Source organism: Astyanax mexicanus, chromosome 5 (assembly GCF_023375975.1).
Source record: "Astyanax mexicanus isolate ESR-SI-001 chromosome 5, AstMex3_surface, whole genome shotgun sequence".
Taxonomy (NCBI): Eukaryota; Metazoa; Chordata; class Actinopteri; order Characiformes; family Acestrorhamphidae; genus Astyanax; species Astyanax mexicanus.
The window spans coordinates 29,473,162-29,487,292 of NC_064412.1; the positions used below are offsets into that span (position 1 = coordinate 29,473,162).

A 14,131-nucleotide genomic window follows, 5' to 3' on the forward strand; every position below is an offset into this window, starting at 1 on the left:
TGTTCAACGGCTCATGTAGCCCTAAGCGATTGAAGAGATCTAAATATCTAGAGATCACTTTTCAGGTAGTAGCACCTCATGATTTAAACAATCTTTTTCCCCCTCATCATGTTAGATAAAAGACAGCTTGACAGAACTCATTGTTTTTTAGCATTCCCATTTTAAGTTCTTTTACTACAATACCCAGGATGCATTGAGCAAATCTACGGTGCTTGACCAGAATTGGTTTGCTGATTAGCTTAGATGTTGATCTATAAGCTAAGAAATACTGAAAAAAAAACACTTAATCCAATGTTTTGTTCTAATATTCCTCAAAGAAAAATCATTAGAAGGGTGTTTTGGTCTTCAGACAAAAAGTCTTATTCAGGAGAAGACTGTGGAAGTGCTGTAGTGACGTTTATATATATTTATTTCTGATCATTCTTTCCTGTCTGTTAGACTTACTACTTGGTAAAATGTATAGTTTTGCATGGGAGTGCAAGCTAGCTATGGGAGTGCTCCTGCTAGCATGTATGCCAAACAGTGGAGCATGTGTTTGTGCTCATACTGACAAAGATATGTGTGTGACTATAGTTACTAAAGGTCTCCTGAAGCCCCTTGATACTAAAAACCGTTTGAGGTTAAAACCAAATCAGGTGGTTTCCTGCAAATGCAGAAGCCAGAAGCATGGTTGTGCCTTCTTGGTGAAGCAGGTGAAGGGAAACAGAAACCTGTGTCAACAGTGTAGAATATGTGGTTATGTGAACTCTATAGTCTATTTCATTGATGTCAATGATCAAATGATCACAGTGTTCTTGTGGTCATATAAATCTTATCATTTGGCATTTCTTATACAAAAATCAGCCATAAGATTAAAACCACCTGCCTAATATTTAGTATTGAATCCCTCATACTGCCAAAACAGATCTGACCACTTGAGGCATGGACTCTGCAAGACCTCTGAAGGTCTCCTGAGGCTACAAACTCAGCGTGGCTCCTGGAACTCACCACAGAGTCTGTGTGTCTGCATGTGTGTGTTCCTCAGGGCCATCAGCTGCTGTTCCCTCAGACAGAGGTTGACAGACTGTCAGGAACCTTTCAGCACAAAACACCCTCTCTCTTAAACACTTTCTAAAGCATCACCGTTTGCCTGTCAGCATCGCTCTCCTCGTGTTTTACATTCTGTATTTTGTGTGGTTTGTTTCTTATCTATACACACATTATTGTGTCATATAAATACATAATGAAGTGCGTTCAGTTTACATCAGCATCCACATCAGGCCACACACAGTCCCACTCAATCACATATCACAATACAGGAGTTACAATTCAGTAAATCACAACATACTGATACAACATTGTGATACTGTAAGCAAGGTATATATAGATATATTTCGATCGTTTTATATGCAATCAAATTATAGGAAAACTCATAGTATAAAAGCACACAACCATATTTATAAAAACTGATCTGAACTTTGCTATGTAGTAAAACACTGTTATTTCTTTATCTTTCTTTCTTTATTTAGTTGACAGGGACAACACTCATTAATCAACATTAATTTTCATTTGCTCTTACTATTAGTGCTCTGGGTTTAAACACAGTGCAAAATGTGACACCGACTCTTTAACTGTCACTCCTCTACACCTCTCAGACCACTTCTTCATGCAACTCAACGTTCGCATTTCGAAAAAACCCACAGCTACTCCTACTATGGTCTCGTTCCGCCGAAATCTTCGAGATCTCCCAGCAGACCAGTACTCCTCGCTGGTGACTGACAATATGCCTCCATTAGGCTCATTTTCATCACTCAATGTTAATGATGCCACTGATACTCTTTGCTCCACATTAAGCTCCTGTTTGGACGACCTCTGTCCTCAAACATCTCGAGCCATTAAACCAAGCAAACCGCAGCCATGGCTCAAAAATGACACGCTCAGGGAACTACGCTCCAAACTCAGAGCTGCTGAAAGAAAATGGCAAAAAAAGCAAAACCAGACAGACCTAAAAAACTACCAACTGCTCCTGGCTTCTTTTTCAGCCAGTCTCACTGCTGCTAAAGCTGAATTCTATCACAAAAAAATCTCACAGACTCCCGGAAACTATTTGCTACATTCAAAACACTACTCAACCCTCCACCTCCTCCTCAGGCTACCTGCCTTATGGCTGAAGCTCTTGCCTCATTCTTTACTGGGAAAGTGGCAGCTATCAGCAGACAGTTTACTGATGCGACATGTAGCAGTCCTACATCATGCTCTGCTGCCCGGTATCCCTCTACCGAAGGCGTCGCTTTCTCCTCGTTCGCTCCTCTCACTGAGAACGAGACACTGGCTCTCCTAACTTGACCCGATTCCTTCAGACCTTCTGCAAACCATTGCACCTGCAATCATTCCGGCTATTACTCATACGATCAATGCCTCTTTAACATCTGGTGTGTTCCTGACTGCTTTTAAACAAGCACAGGTCACACCACTGCTTAAAAAGCCTTCTCTCAACCCCGCCCAGGTTGATAACTACAGACCGGTCTCACTACTGCCTTTTCTTTCTAAAACATTAGAAAGAGCAGCTCTCAATCAAGTCTCTGGCTTCCTCACCCAAAATGACCTCCTGGACCAGAACCAATCTGGTTTCAAGAAAGGGCACTCTACTGAGACGGCTCTGTTGTCTGTGACAGAAGCGTTAAAAACTGCTAGAGCTGCAGGACAGTCCTCAGTGCTCATTCTGCTGGACCTCTCGGCTGCTTTCGACACAGTCAACCATGACTTCCTCCTAACTATACTCTCGAACATGGGGATCTCAGACAATGCGCTGTCATGGTTCAGATCGTACCTCACTGGGCGCTCGTTCAGGGTGTCATGGCAAGGACGGCTGTCCCCAGCCCACTCGTTACCCACTGGGGTTCCCCAGGGTTCGGTACTGGGACCTCTTCTCTTCTCAATATACACCACCTCTCTAGGTCGGGTTATCCGCTCACATGGTTTTTCCTACCACTGCTTTGCTGACGACACTCAGCTATACCTGTCGTTCTCACCAGATGATCACTCAATCTCTGCACGAATATCACAGTGTCTCTCAGACATATCCACATGGATGAAGGAACATCACCTCCAACTAAACCTCTCAAAGACTGAACTTCTGGTCATACCAGCAAAACCTTCTATTCAACACAACTTTGCCATAACCATCGACTCTCTCTCTCTCTCACCGACAAAGGTTGCTAGGAACCTGGGTGTCATGGTTGATGACCAGCTTCTCTTCACGCACCATGTGGCCTCAGTTGCTCGATCCTGCCGCTTTGCGCTTTACAACATCGGAAAAAATTCGACCGTTTCTGACGCAACAGGCCACCCAACTCCTGGTACAAGCTGTGGTAATCTCACGCCTCGACTACTGCAATGCCGTACTAACTGGCCTCCCGGCCTGTGTAGTAAAACCACTACAGATGATTCAGAATGCAGCAGCACGTTTGGTCTTCAACCAACCAAAACAGGCACATGTCACTCCGCTGCTCATTGAGCTCCACTGGCTACCGGTTGCTGCTTGCATCAAATTCAAAGCGCTTACAATCGCCTACAAGGTGATGACAGTACAGGCTCCTTCCTACCTGCACTCGCTCCTGAAGGCTTACGCTACCTCCCGGCCGCTGCGCTCCTCCAATGAACGTCGCCTCGCTTTGCCAAACACTCACACAAAGCAATCCAGACTGTTCTCATACAGAGTTCCCCAATGGTGGAACAAACTACCTTCCACTACCAGATCAGGAGAATCTCTCGCTATCTTTAAGAAACTCCTGAAGACAGAGCTCTTCAAAGAGCACTTACTCTCCTAACACCTCTAACAAACTAACTAATTCTAACCTCATCTCCTTCTTCCTCTTCTCTACTCCCCTATCTATGATGCTTTATTTTTAACTTCTATTATTTTTGTACTTAACCTCTTCTATTATTTGCACTTCATTATTGTAAGTCGCTTTGGACAAAAGCGTCTGCCAAATGTAATGTAATGTAATGTAATGTAATGTAAAAAATAACCCCCTTCTGACACCAAACTTTACATCTAAACTAAAGATTGAAAATAATTTTTTATTATATTGCAAAAGAAAATATTGCAATACTTTAATATACCTGTTTACAGATTGTCTCTTCTTGAATAACCTTTTTTTTTTAAATGGCAAATAAATTAGTGTTTATGTAGCACTGTATTTCAAAAACTGGCTCAGACTGAGTTAACTAAGAGCTAGGGTAAGTCTGAAAGCCCTTATATAGATTACTCTCCTGACTAAAGTGGTGAAACCAACAGTTACATGAACAGTTACATGAAACTCCCTGTACTATCTGGTGGCCTCAGGTTTGCCTGATTTGTCACTTAATGCTTTATTCAATATCTATTGTCAGAGCTGACTAGCATAAGGATGCACATTCGGGCTGCAATGTGCAATGTCGAGTAAGGCAAATAATGAGCGGAACCAGATCAGCTCATTACAATGTGTGACTTTAGGAAGTGACACCTCAAAAACTGTGAATTGAAAAAAACCTCAATGCAGCTCAGTAGGGCTGAAATCATTATGAATGACTGGAAGTCCCAGTCTTTCTGTACACTCAGACACACAGAATGTATCACATACACAGTTCAGCCTTTTAAGTCTCATTCATTATCATTTATTGTTAACTTATTTAGGTTTAATCTAGAATGAACTTATTTAGCAAAGATCTGCCTCCCTCAGTTATAACAATGAAAAGTTCAGAATAATGAACAGTCTGTGGAGGGAAAGTTCTGTATTTGTGTGTTTGAAGTGGGTATCTCACAGTATCATTACATGTCGGCTGCTGTGTGGGATTTGAGGCTGGTTTGCTGTATGAGGCTGTAACACACAGTTCTAGGGAAATGCAATGCAACAAACACTGCACTGAATAAATACTTTTACATTTATACATACATCTGGCCCTTTGTCTTTTTAATGTTTTGCATAAAGTTTTAAATGGCACTGGTCATTTTTGATGAAGCACACAGCTATGTCATTATTACTTAAGTACGGTATAAACATGATTACTTTTAGAAAAAAGGCTGAGATTATTATTTAAGTAAGATCTTTCTAAAACTGTAGTAAAGCAGTGTCTCTTGTAATTAACAGCATATTCATAATTATTTGGTATAGTATGTTTCTGTAAGGGGAAATTTAGAGAATGTTTAACCCTTCAAATATCTGGCTAGGAGCATGATATACCCAACCTACACTCTGCATACCGTATTTTTCGGACTATCAATGAAAATCTGTTTTCTGGTCTATTTTCATACAGAAGGCGCACTGGATTATAAAGCACATTTAAAGAGACACAAAAAGGAACTTCTCACTGCTGGGTGGTGGTGGTGGTGAAGGGTTTGCTAACTAAGTTAAGTAAAGCTAAGCTAAGTAAACAAAGCTGTAATAAAAAAAGAATTGTCAAACGAGCACTGGATGCTAAACCACACAGATTTGTCTTCTGAAAACTGTTTATTTGGGTGAGTAAAGCACTTCTGTTTATTTACAGTAAACTTAGATTCTCGAATTTCTCCAGTGTGGAGCATTAGCATTATGCTGCCCGACAGCGCTACACTAAGGAACCCTGAGTGCTCCAGTAAGCCAGGGTGATATTAGCGTAGCTCGGTTTAACACAGCGAATTAGCTAACGCTTAGCGTGGTTATCAGCTAATGGTTATGCTGTTCCAGCAATACTAGCTGGGGTTAGCAGCAGGCTACAGGCTGAAAATACTTATCTCTGAATGGCTAAAGAGCCAGCTCTTAGTGCAGTTAGCAGGTAATGCTAATGCTGCTCCAGCAGTGCTAGGCGGGGTTAGCAGCAGGCTACAGGCCGATAATATTCACCTCTGAATGTGGAAATAGCAGTTAGCGGCTAATTCTAATGCTACTCCATTAGAACTAAACTGAAACTCCTCTATGTATTTACTGCTCCTTACAAAATTAAAAAGCATTAAAAAGCAATTTTTTTGAGAAAATAAAGGATTTTAGGTGCGCCTTATAGTGCGCATACTAAAATACTACTAAAATACGGGTACTTTGTGTACATTGTAGGGCTGTACAATATTGGATAATACTGACATTAAATTTCACTTTGACACATCCAGTTAAAGTAAGAAAGTTGAAGCTGAACTGATGGCGTAAACCCCACGCGTGCTGAACTGGAAAATACAGTTTGGTAAATCTGACCAAGCAAAGATCTTATCTCCTATTGATCATGCTTTGCTGCTAATGGAAGACTCTACTGTCTGATTGACATTTATGGATGCTTAAATGACCATCTATGCAATATTGATATACTGAGTAAGCACAAAACGTGTTGTTACAGTGGAACCTTTGGACTAAATCTCAGTTTCTAGGTGACCAGTATCATGATGTAACTCTCCAGACGGCAAGTGTGTACAGTGTGTGCTCTAAACACTGTACAACAAAAGGAAAAGCAGACAGTTTTACAAGTTTATTGTTAGTCTGGAGCTGATAACACCAACACTTCAAACTGTTCAGTGATCCATGCTGAAAATTCGGCTATCATATTTTTTAAACCACTTCGGGTAGTGGACCCAAGATTTATTAGACTGAAACCAGTGTTCTTTCAACCGAAATTCCAGTAATAATGAGATCATTTGGTTTTCAGTCGTTTTTTTTTTTTTTTTTTTTTTTTAGTTACATTTATATATTACACTTTTCATATTGATAAAATTCCAATAGTGTAATTTTAAATCTGATGCTGCTGTAATACATGCTAAATGTGTTTTTTAGAGATTGGATTAGATGGGATTTAGGATCTATTAGTTCTACTTAGGGCTGTGTATTGGCATGAACTTGGCAATACATACAAATCATAATACAGGGGTTATGGTGAAGTATATTGTTATATTTTTGGATTCTTTAGGCAAGACAATTAAGTAAAACACTTTTACACTATTCTTCACTATTATTCACTTTATTCAATATCCAATATCCATTTTTACTGTTATTAAAATCAATATTGTGAACAATATCTTCGATACAGCAATAGTTTCTTAGTTTACTGCTGCAATGATGTCTAAACCATGTGTAGTCAGCTTTCACTAGTCACCTCGAATACAGGATGCTGACTAACAGTTTCAGTAGAGAGTGTGACAGTAAGTCTATCCGGAAAAGAATGCTGTCTCAGAGTAACACATTAACACAGTTAATTTCTTGCTGAAATTCCTGTTCTCTTTTTTTGCGGATATTGCACAAGAATGTCATTTCAGTCCTGAATTACTCAATGTGGAATCAGTTCTACCAATGACAAAGCACAAACAGGTTGAACAGAAAGAGAATACTGCTAATAAGAGGAATTACATAGGGACATCTCAAATTTCACTGATTCATCTCCATCCGCCCACATCTATTCAAGGGATTTAACAAAAAATGTTGTAGTACCCTTTCTGGTATTTAGCGAGCCATTTTAGTCCCTTTAATTCCTTTAGTTTATTTTTTACAGGATTAGAAGCAATAGGCAAACACATAGCCTAATTATAAAAAGGAGATTCTTTTTAATACATCAAATTTTTTGCGGTCAATGACTGCCTGGAGTCTAGATTCCACGGACTTCATTAAATGTTTAAGATGTTTGCGAGGCCTTTAATGCTACTGCTTTTAGTTGCTGCGGGTTTGTGGTTCTTTTAGGTTCAGCTTTGTCTTCAGAGGTCAGGTGACTGACTGCCATTTAAGAATGTTACCTTTTTATGCTCTAAGAGGCTCTTTAGTTGCTTGACTTGACTATGTTTTGGTTTATTATCTGTTTGTACTGTGAAGCATTGTCCTGCATCATCCATTCATTTCTCCATCTGTCCATCCATCATAGACCCTTTTCCCTGCATTAATCTTTCTAGGTTTGTAAGATAAATTATATTTTTATTGTTAAAGTGATATGAATTTTCAGGTTAAACACATTGGTACGTTAATAACAACAAACTCTAAATCTCTTACCTCTCTGGGGCAACAGAGGGAGCTCTTCACAAGGCGGGAGGCAGAGTGAGGTAGCGTGAGGTAAATAATCACATCTATGTCAGCATATGTGTTATTGCACATCACATTTTTTGCCAATATTATGCACCCATACTAATTTCATAACCTGCTCTACTGACAGATGAAATACAGCATGAAATATTTACAGTGTTTGGTTTGGACTGCATTGTTTTATGGTTATGGTTGTGTAATTTATTTGCAGTTATGTATTTTTTCTTTGCTTTTATGAGACACTAGACTGCATAGCATGTTTCCATAAGTGCTGTTTTTGTTTTTACATGATGACACATCATTTGACACTTGTTTTACACAGAGTATAATATGTGAAACTTGTTCTTGGTAAACACAGTAAAACTTATTATTATCATTATCATTACGCAGTATTACGCAAAGTTGGGCCAGAGAATTGCCAAATTACAGGAATAATGCTGGGATAGGAAAATCATAAACAGTCTGTCTAATTACACATTTGGTGCTGGTGATTTTATTGAATAATTTATTGCATGGCACATTGGCAACCATTATAATTTACCTGTTGGTGGAGATAAACAAATTATATGCTTATTTGTGGGGGTTATTCTAATATTATATAGAGCTGTTTACAGGTGAACACACTTACTCACCACTGATTGTATGTTTATTTGGGTTTATTTTAATGTTAAATAAAGTATATGTCAGGTAGACACTCTCACTGACCACTAACTTTATTTTTATCTGAGTTTATTCTAATGTTATATAGAGTGTATTACAGGTATAAACATTAAACGATTATTGACTTTATGTTTATTTAGGATTATTTTAATTGTATGGTTATCATGTGTTGATGCAGATGCCTTCCTGTGACCCTGCTGTTGAAACTACTGGAACTGGTAAAAAAAAACACTGTCACCTTATATGGTCATGCCAGTGTTTTCATTCAGCTCTCCTGCACTCTACTGAGCATGCTCCCAGCCGATTGTGGAGCTGCAGTGTTGTTTGTGGAACAGCGGTGTGTGTATCTTCTCTACTCCCAGCTTTCTAGAACAGCATCCACAGCTCTTCATCCAGGGCTGCACAAAAGAGGGCATTGTGGGTGTGGGAGAACAATGATGGATGTGGACGTAACGTCGTTCTAGAGAAACTGATGGGTTTCTGGTGTCACTTTATTTGTCCACTGGATTTGAGGAGCTGAAAGAGTTTTGCTGATTATGAGGGATGGAAAAAACACTGACTATTACTTTAATTGGGTCTGAGGGTTGGGCTAATGGTGTGTGTTTGTGTGTGTGTGCATATATGTGTGTTGGAATGGGTAAAGGTTATGTTTACTGACATTATGGTTTGCTAACTGACACAGACAGGTGTGGTTTTTTTACATAATATATGTGTGTCTGTGTCTTTTGGTATAAGAGTGTATTTTATAGTACCTTAATTCTGGCACAGTTCAACACATATAACACGCTAGGGCTGGTTATTATTTAACATATTTATCAGTTTCATAACCATTAATGATAATTTCCAGGCAGGCTTTAGCCCTATCTGGACCAAATTAATTTCTCAGGGGGTTCTGGGATAATTTTTTCATTTATAAGGGATTCTCTATGAATTTATTCCCATCTGGAACGATCATGTACGTGTTTTTCTCAGACGACCTCTGAGAAAATTACAGGCTGAATTACCTAGAGTCATCACCTCACATTTAATAAAATCGCTATTTGTCCACTGCCATGCACCATAATTACACTTTGGGTGCTTGTTTACACAGAGATCCACGTAAACACAACAGTGAATGGAAATGGAGGAGCTAAGCCAAAAACTCACTGGTCCTCCTGTTTTTTTCAGTTGCAGTCTGGATGCAAGAGTTTTATCACTGAGTAGAAGTGTGAAATCTTTTTTGCAGATGTCCCCCTGAGAAACTAATCCTGTCCAGCTAGGGCTTTTGAGTACCTGAGAGGTTAATCAGAAGATTCCTACTGTTTACTGAAACATACATTAATCCAGAACCTGAAATTCAGGATTCAGTAAAAAGTCACTGTCTTATTAAACACAGAAAGATGAATCAAATACTTGAAGCGCAGATGTTTTAAGTTGTGAGGTCGGGCCACTATGATCATCAGTAAGTCTTGGGCCTCAATGACCCTGTTACTAGTTCATGGGCTGTCCTTTCTTTGAGCACTTTTGGAAGGTTACTGACCACTACATCCTGAGAACATCCCACAAGGCCTGCTTGATGTTTTGGAGATGTTCTGACCCAGTCATCTAGACGTCACAGTTTGCTTTTTTTAAAGTGTCTCACATTTACTTGGAGCTGCCTGTTCTACCTAATATAGGTCCCTGTGAAATCTGTTTTATTTTTTAGTAAATTCCTTTTAATTTCCTTTGCAATTACATTAAGCAATAGAAAAAACATAAATGAAAGATTGGCACATATATTTTAACTGTAAATAACAGTGCAGTTTGTAGCCCAAATTGTCCAACTGCAGCAAATCTCTTAAAGATCTGTTTAATAATGCCTGTAAACCCCTTAATAGTGTCTCCATAAGAGGGTGGAAGTAGCACCCGTTCAACATGAGAAATTTGAACAAAAATTCACCTGCAAATGCCCACAACAATACTCCGTTTCTCATTAAATAAACAAATTTGTTTAAAAATGTGTACAATTACTCAAATGTGCCACATTTATATAGCAGTGTCCTGAGATTTTAATGCTTTTGGCTTCTGAAAGCTAGTCATTTGGTCATTCCCACATCAGCTAGTCAGCTAGCGATATGCACACACTTAAGAACAGAAGCATTTTGTGATTTGTAGTAAGTACAAATACTAAAAGAACAAATTGGTAGTTTTTGGCATAGCAGATTTTTTTGAGTTTCTAATTCGTTGTATTTTCGTGCATTATTCAATGTTTATATCTGAATTCTGTTTTTATTCTCCACATCATGAAAAGCATAGGGCCCTATTATTATATCCATATATATCCAATATGTTAACTATTTGGATTTAATTTTATGTCAGATTGGTGAATTTCCAATTCCAATACTGACAGGGACTAAAACGTTCTCCAAAAATAAGATTCCTTAGAAAGGTGTGGTCCCAAACAAATGCCTTTGTTTTAAAGGACAGCAGCCACCATTGGTTGGTATGTTTACTGCCCTGGTGATTTTAGCTCCACCCATTAAATTGACCCAGGTTATGAAGAGTCCAGTTCTGCAGTAGAAGAGGTCAGTTCTTGTGGGTTTTTAGATACCTGCTGGCTTTTGGAGAAAATATAATTTAATGACTTCCACAGAGGTCATTATACCTCAGCATTCACTCTGAGAACACCGGTCCCTCAGTCTTCTCCTGAAGTCCATGTGTCCCATTAGCCTGGTGCTAACGAGTTACCATTCTTTAGCCTCTAACTGTTTGACGCATAGTTTCAAAGGCCTGCAGTCGCTCTGGGCAACCGAACCTGCCAATTAACGTTTAATGGGTGAGAATTAACACGTCCTGAGAATGTGAAGCTCTCCGGCTCCGCCCACTCCATCCGGCAGGAATGTTGTGGATGGACTGGTAGAGCTGGCTTTCTGGTTTTTCTCACGCTAGGGTCTGATATTCAACTCTGCACACTTAGTGATACAATACAAACAGTACATCAGGTGTAGGTTGTATGTACAGAAACATGACAGCTTATAGAATCAGCAGCTCTTTGCATTGTCTAAGCACTTTGCCTCATGCTTCTGATTAGTGGCAAATATTTTGTGAATGGATATTCATAGAACAATTTAAACAGGGTATAGCATTAAAACCACCTGTGTAATGTTTAGTATTTTGCCCTCATTGAGTCTGTTAAAGATATGATTGATGTTATTGAGATGATTTTAGCGTCAGTTAGTGCTAACTATGCTATCTGGTATGAACTTCAATTAGCTTTGTTAATCTGGTTCTGAACAGCAGCTAACTGCAGCTCAGTCCGATTGTTTGTACTTGTATATATATTCAAGTTTGATGCACTATGATACTGTACTTCAGGAACTGTTAGGGATGATAAGACCTACAGTAAACCTGTCATAAAAAATATATTAGCAAATTATCATACAATATATGATAGTGACAGTCTTTTAGCTGACCTCAGTATTGCCCATTATGTTTTTCTCAGCAAGGGGAGCCCATTTGGGTGCATGTCGACATTATTTAAAATAGTGTTTTTATTATATTAATATTTTAGAAAAATACTTCATGAATTCAGAATAATAAAAGGTTTGCTGCTTTCTAACAGCGTGTAGTTACATTGTTATGCTATTATATTAGCAAAAAAATCTGGAACAATATATTGTGCCAACTAAAATAGTTATTGTGATAGGCTGTGTAAGACCCTTTACTGATTTGCTAATTTAGCTAACCTATTAGCAGCAGTATACAAGTATCCAGACAACACCTTGTTATTCATATTTCATTTAAGCTTGTTTTCAGTCCAGCTTCTTATTGTTCAAAAAATCCCTATCCAGATGAATCTCTTCACCCAGATACAGTAAATTTGATTGTGGTTGGATGAGAAGTATAAAATATATCATTCCATATCCGACACCCTATTGGTTTACACGCGATCCATCACACCTGCAAATCACATCACACTCCATCTTGTCTGCAAGAACATAGCAGACATATGTAGTGTAGTATGAAGATGATCTGTGTAGAGACTCTGGAGAACTCGAGCAAAATGTCCCAACTAAGCTTCTTTAGTATATTTACATTGTAATAAAATGCATTCATTTTTTTATAATTCAGATGTTAATACATTTTTTTTTACAAACATTAAGGACAGAACATTCAACATAGCTTTGCTAAACTTGAAGCCATTCAAAAGAATCAGCTTGTCAGCTAACAGACAGACATCCGGAGCAAAGCTTCAGAATATCGTTCAGATCATATCAGTGTGCTTTAATCAGATGATCTTTGGAATGTCTCTGTATAAGTTGACATAGTCCAGCATGTTTATGACACTCAATATCTCTCTCTCTCTCTCTCTCTCTCTCTCTCTCTCTCTCAGGTGGTGTATGTGCGGAGGTGAAGAGCCCTTGTAGAGTTCTGCTGCTGTTGAATCCTCTTAGTGGCAAAGGCCAGGCTCACACACTCTTCACCAGCCATGTACAGCAGATGCTGCAGGAGGCCAGCATACCCTACACACTTACCATTACAGGTGAAACACACACGTGCACACCTACACACACACACACTTTTGGGTAGCTAGTCTAGTCCATTTGAAATCAGGTCAGATTTTCCAAGTTCCAATTAGACTGTTTTAACTGGAACATTCCTACAGGTCTGATTTACCCTTCAGAAATTCGCTCATTAATTGAATTAAATGACCTCAGAATCCAAGAAGGATGCCTTGCACATCAAAATTAGCAGCATTAGTAGCAGTAGTATTATACCGTTTATTAGCACTTCTAGCTCTTTATGTCTCATTAGATCAGTCGTACACACAAAGTATTCAACTTTTATCTGTGGACATGTTTTTATTTTGTTTGTTTGTGCAAAATACTGTATATTGTGTTGTTATCCACTGATATCACAAGCAGTGTTAACTTGGGACAATGCTAACAATGATAGCTGATATCTGAATGTTTAACTGGAAGTCAGTCAACCTGGGTGTGACTCCAGCTCATTACAGCCATTGCTTGTATACATCTTTAATAGAAAATTCTAGAAACCTATTATAGCATGCTTATCAGCACTGTCACACAAATTAAGCGTAATAAAAAAGTGTTTATCCTACTTGTGATGCCAATAAGTTCATAAGTGTCTCTTGCTAAGCGCGAATCATGTTAATAGTACTTTTCTACAGGGACTGGATAAATTCGTCAGTAATTTGTGCAATTTACACTAGCTGAATGCATTTATTTAAAATGGTGTTCGTCAACATTTAGACATTTAGTTCTGGATTTCTGTTTTTTTTTCTGCTTTTTTCTTTGAGCCCCAAATTACAGCATGAACTAGTGCTGCACAGTTCTGCTGGAAATGCTGGTTCTGTCTGAAGTGTAGTACTAACCGGGAGCAGAAGAGTAATAAAGACAGAGAGATGAGGGTGGGTTATTCATCTCCTCCATTAATCTCCATTCTAAGACTCAGGTAAATTATTTTGTTTCTGGCTTGGTGCCAGCTGTAGGCAGTCATTTATGATC

General features: G+C 38.7%; 1 protein-coding gene across 1 annotated transcript in view; it reads left to right on the top strand.

Moving 5' to 3' along the window:
- LOC103023393 (sphingosine kinase 1) overlaps window positions 1–14,131 on the top strand; it is a 43,137-nt gene that overhangs the window by 8,779 nt on the left and 20,227 nt on the right. Inside the window, exon 2 of the mRNA XM_007252143.4 lies at window positions 12,997–13,146. Within this exon, the coding sequence (XP_007252205.3) occupies window positions 12,997–13,146 (150 nt within the window). The remainder of the gene's footprint in view (window positions 1–12,996; window positions 13,147–14,131) is intronic.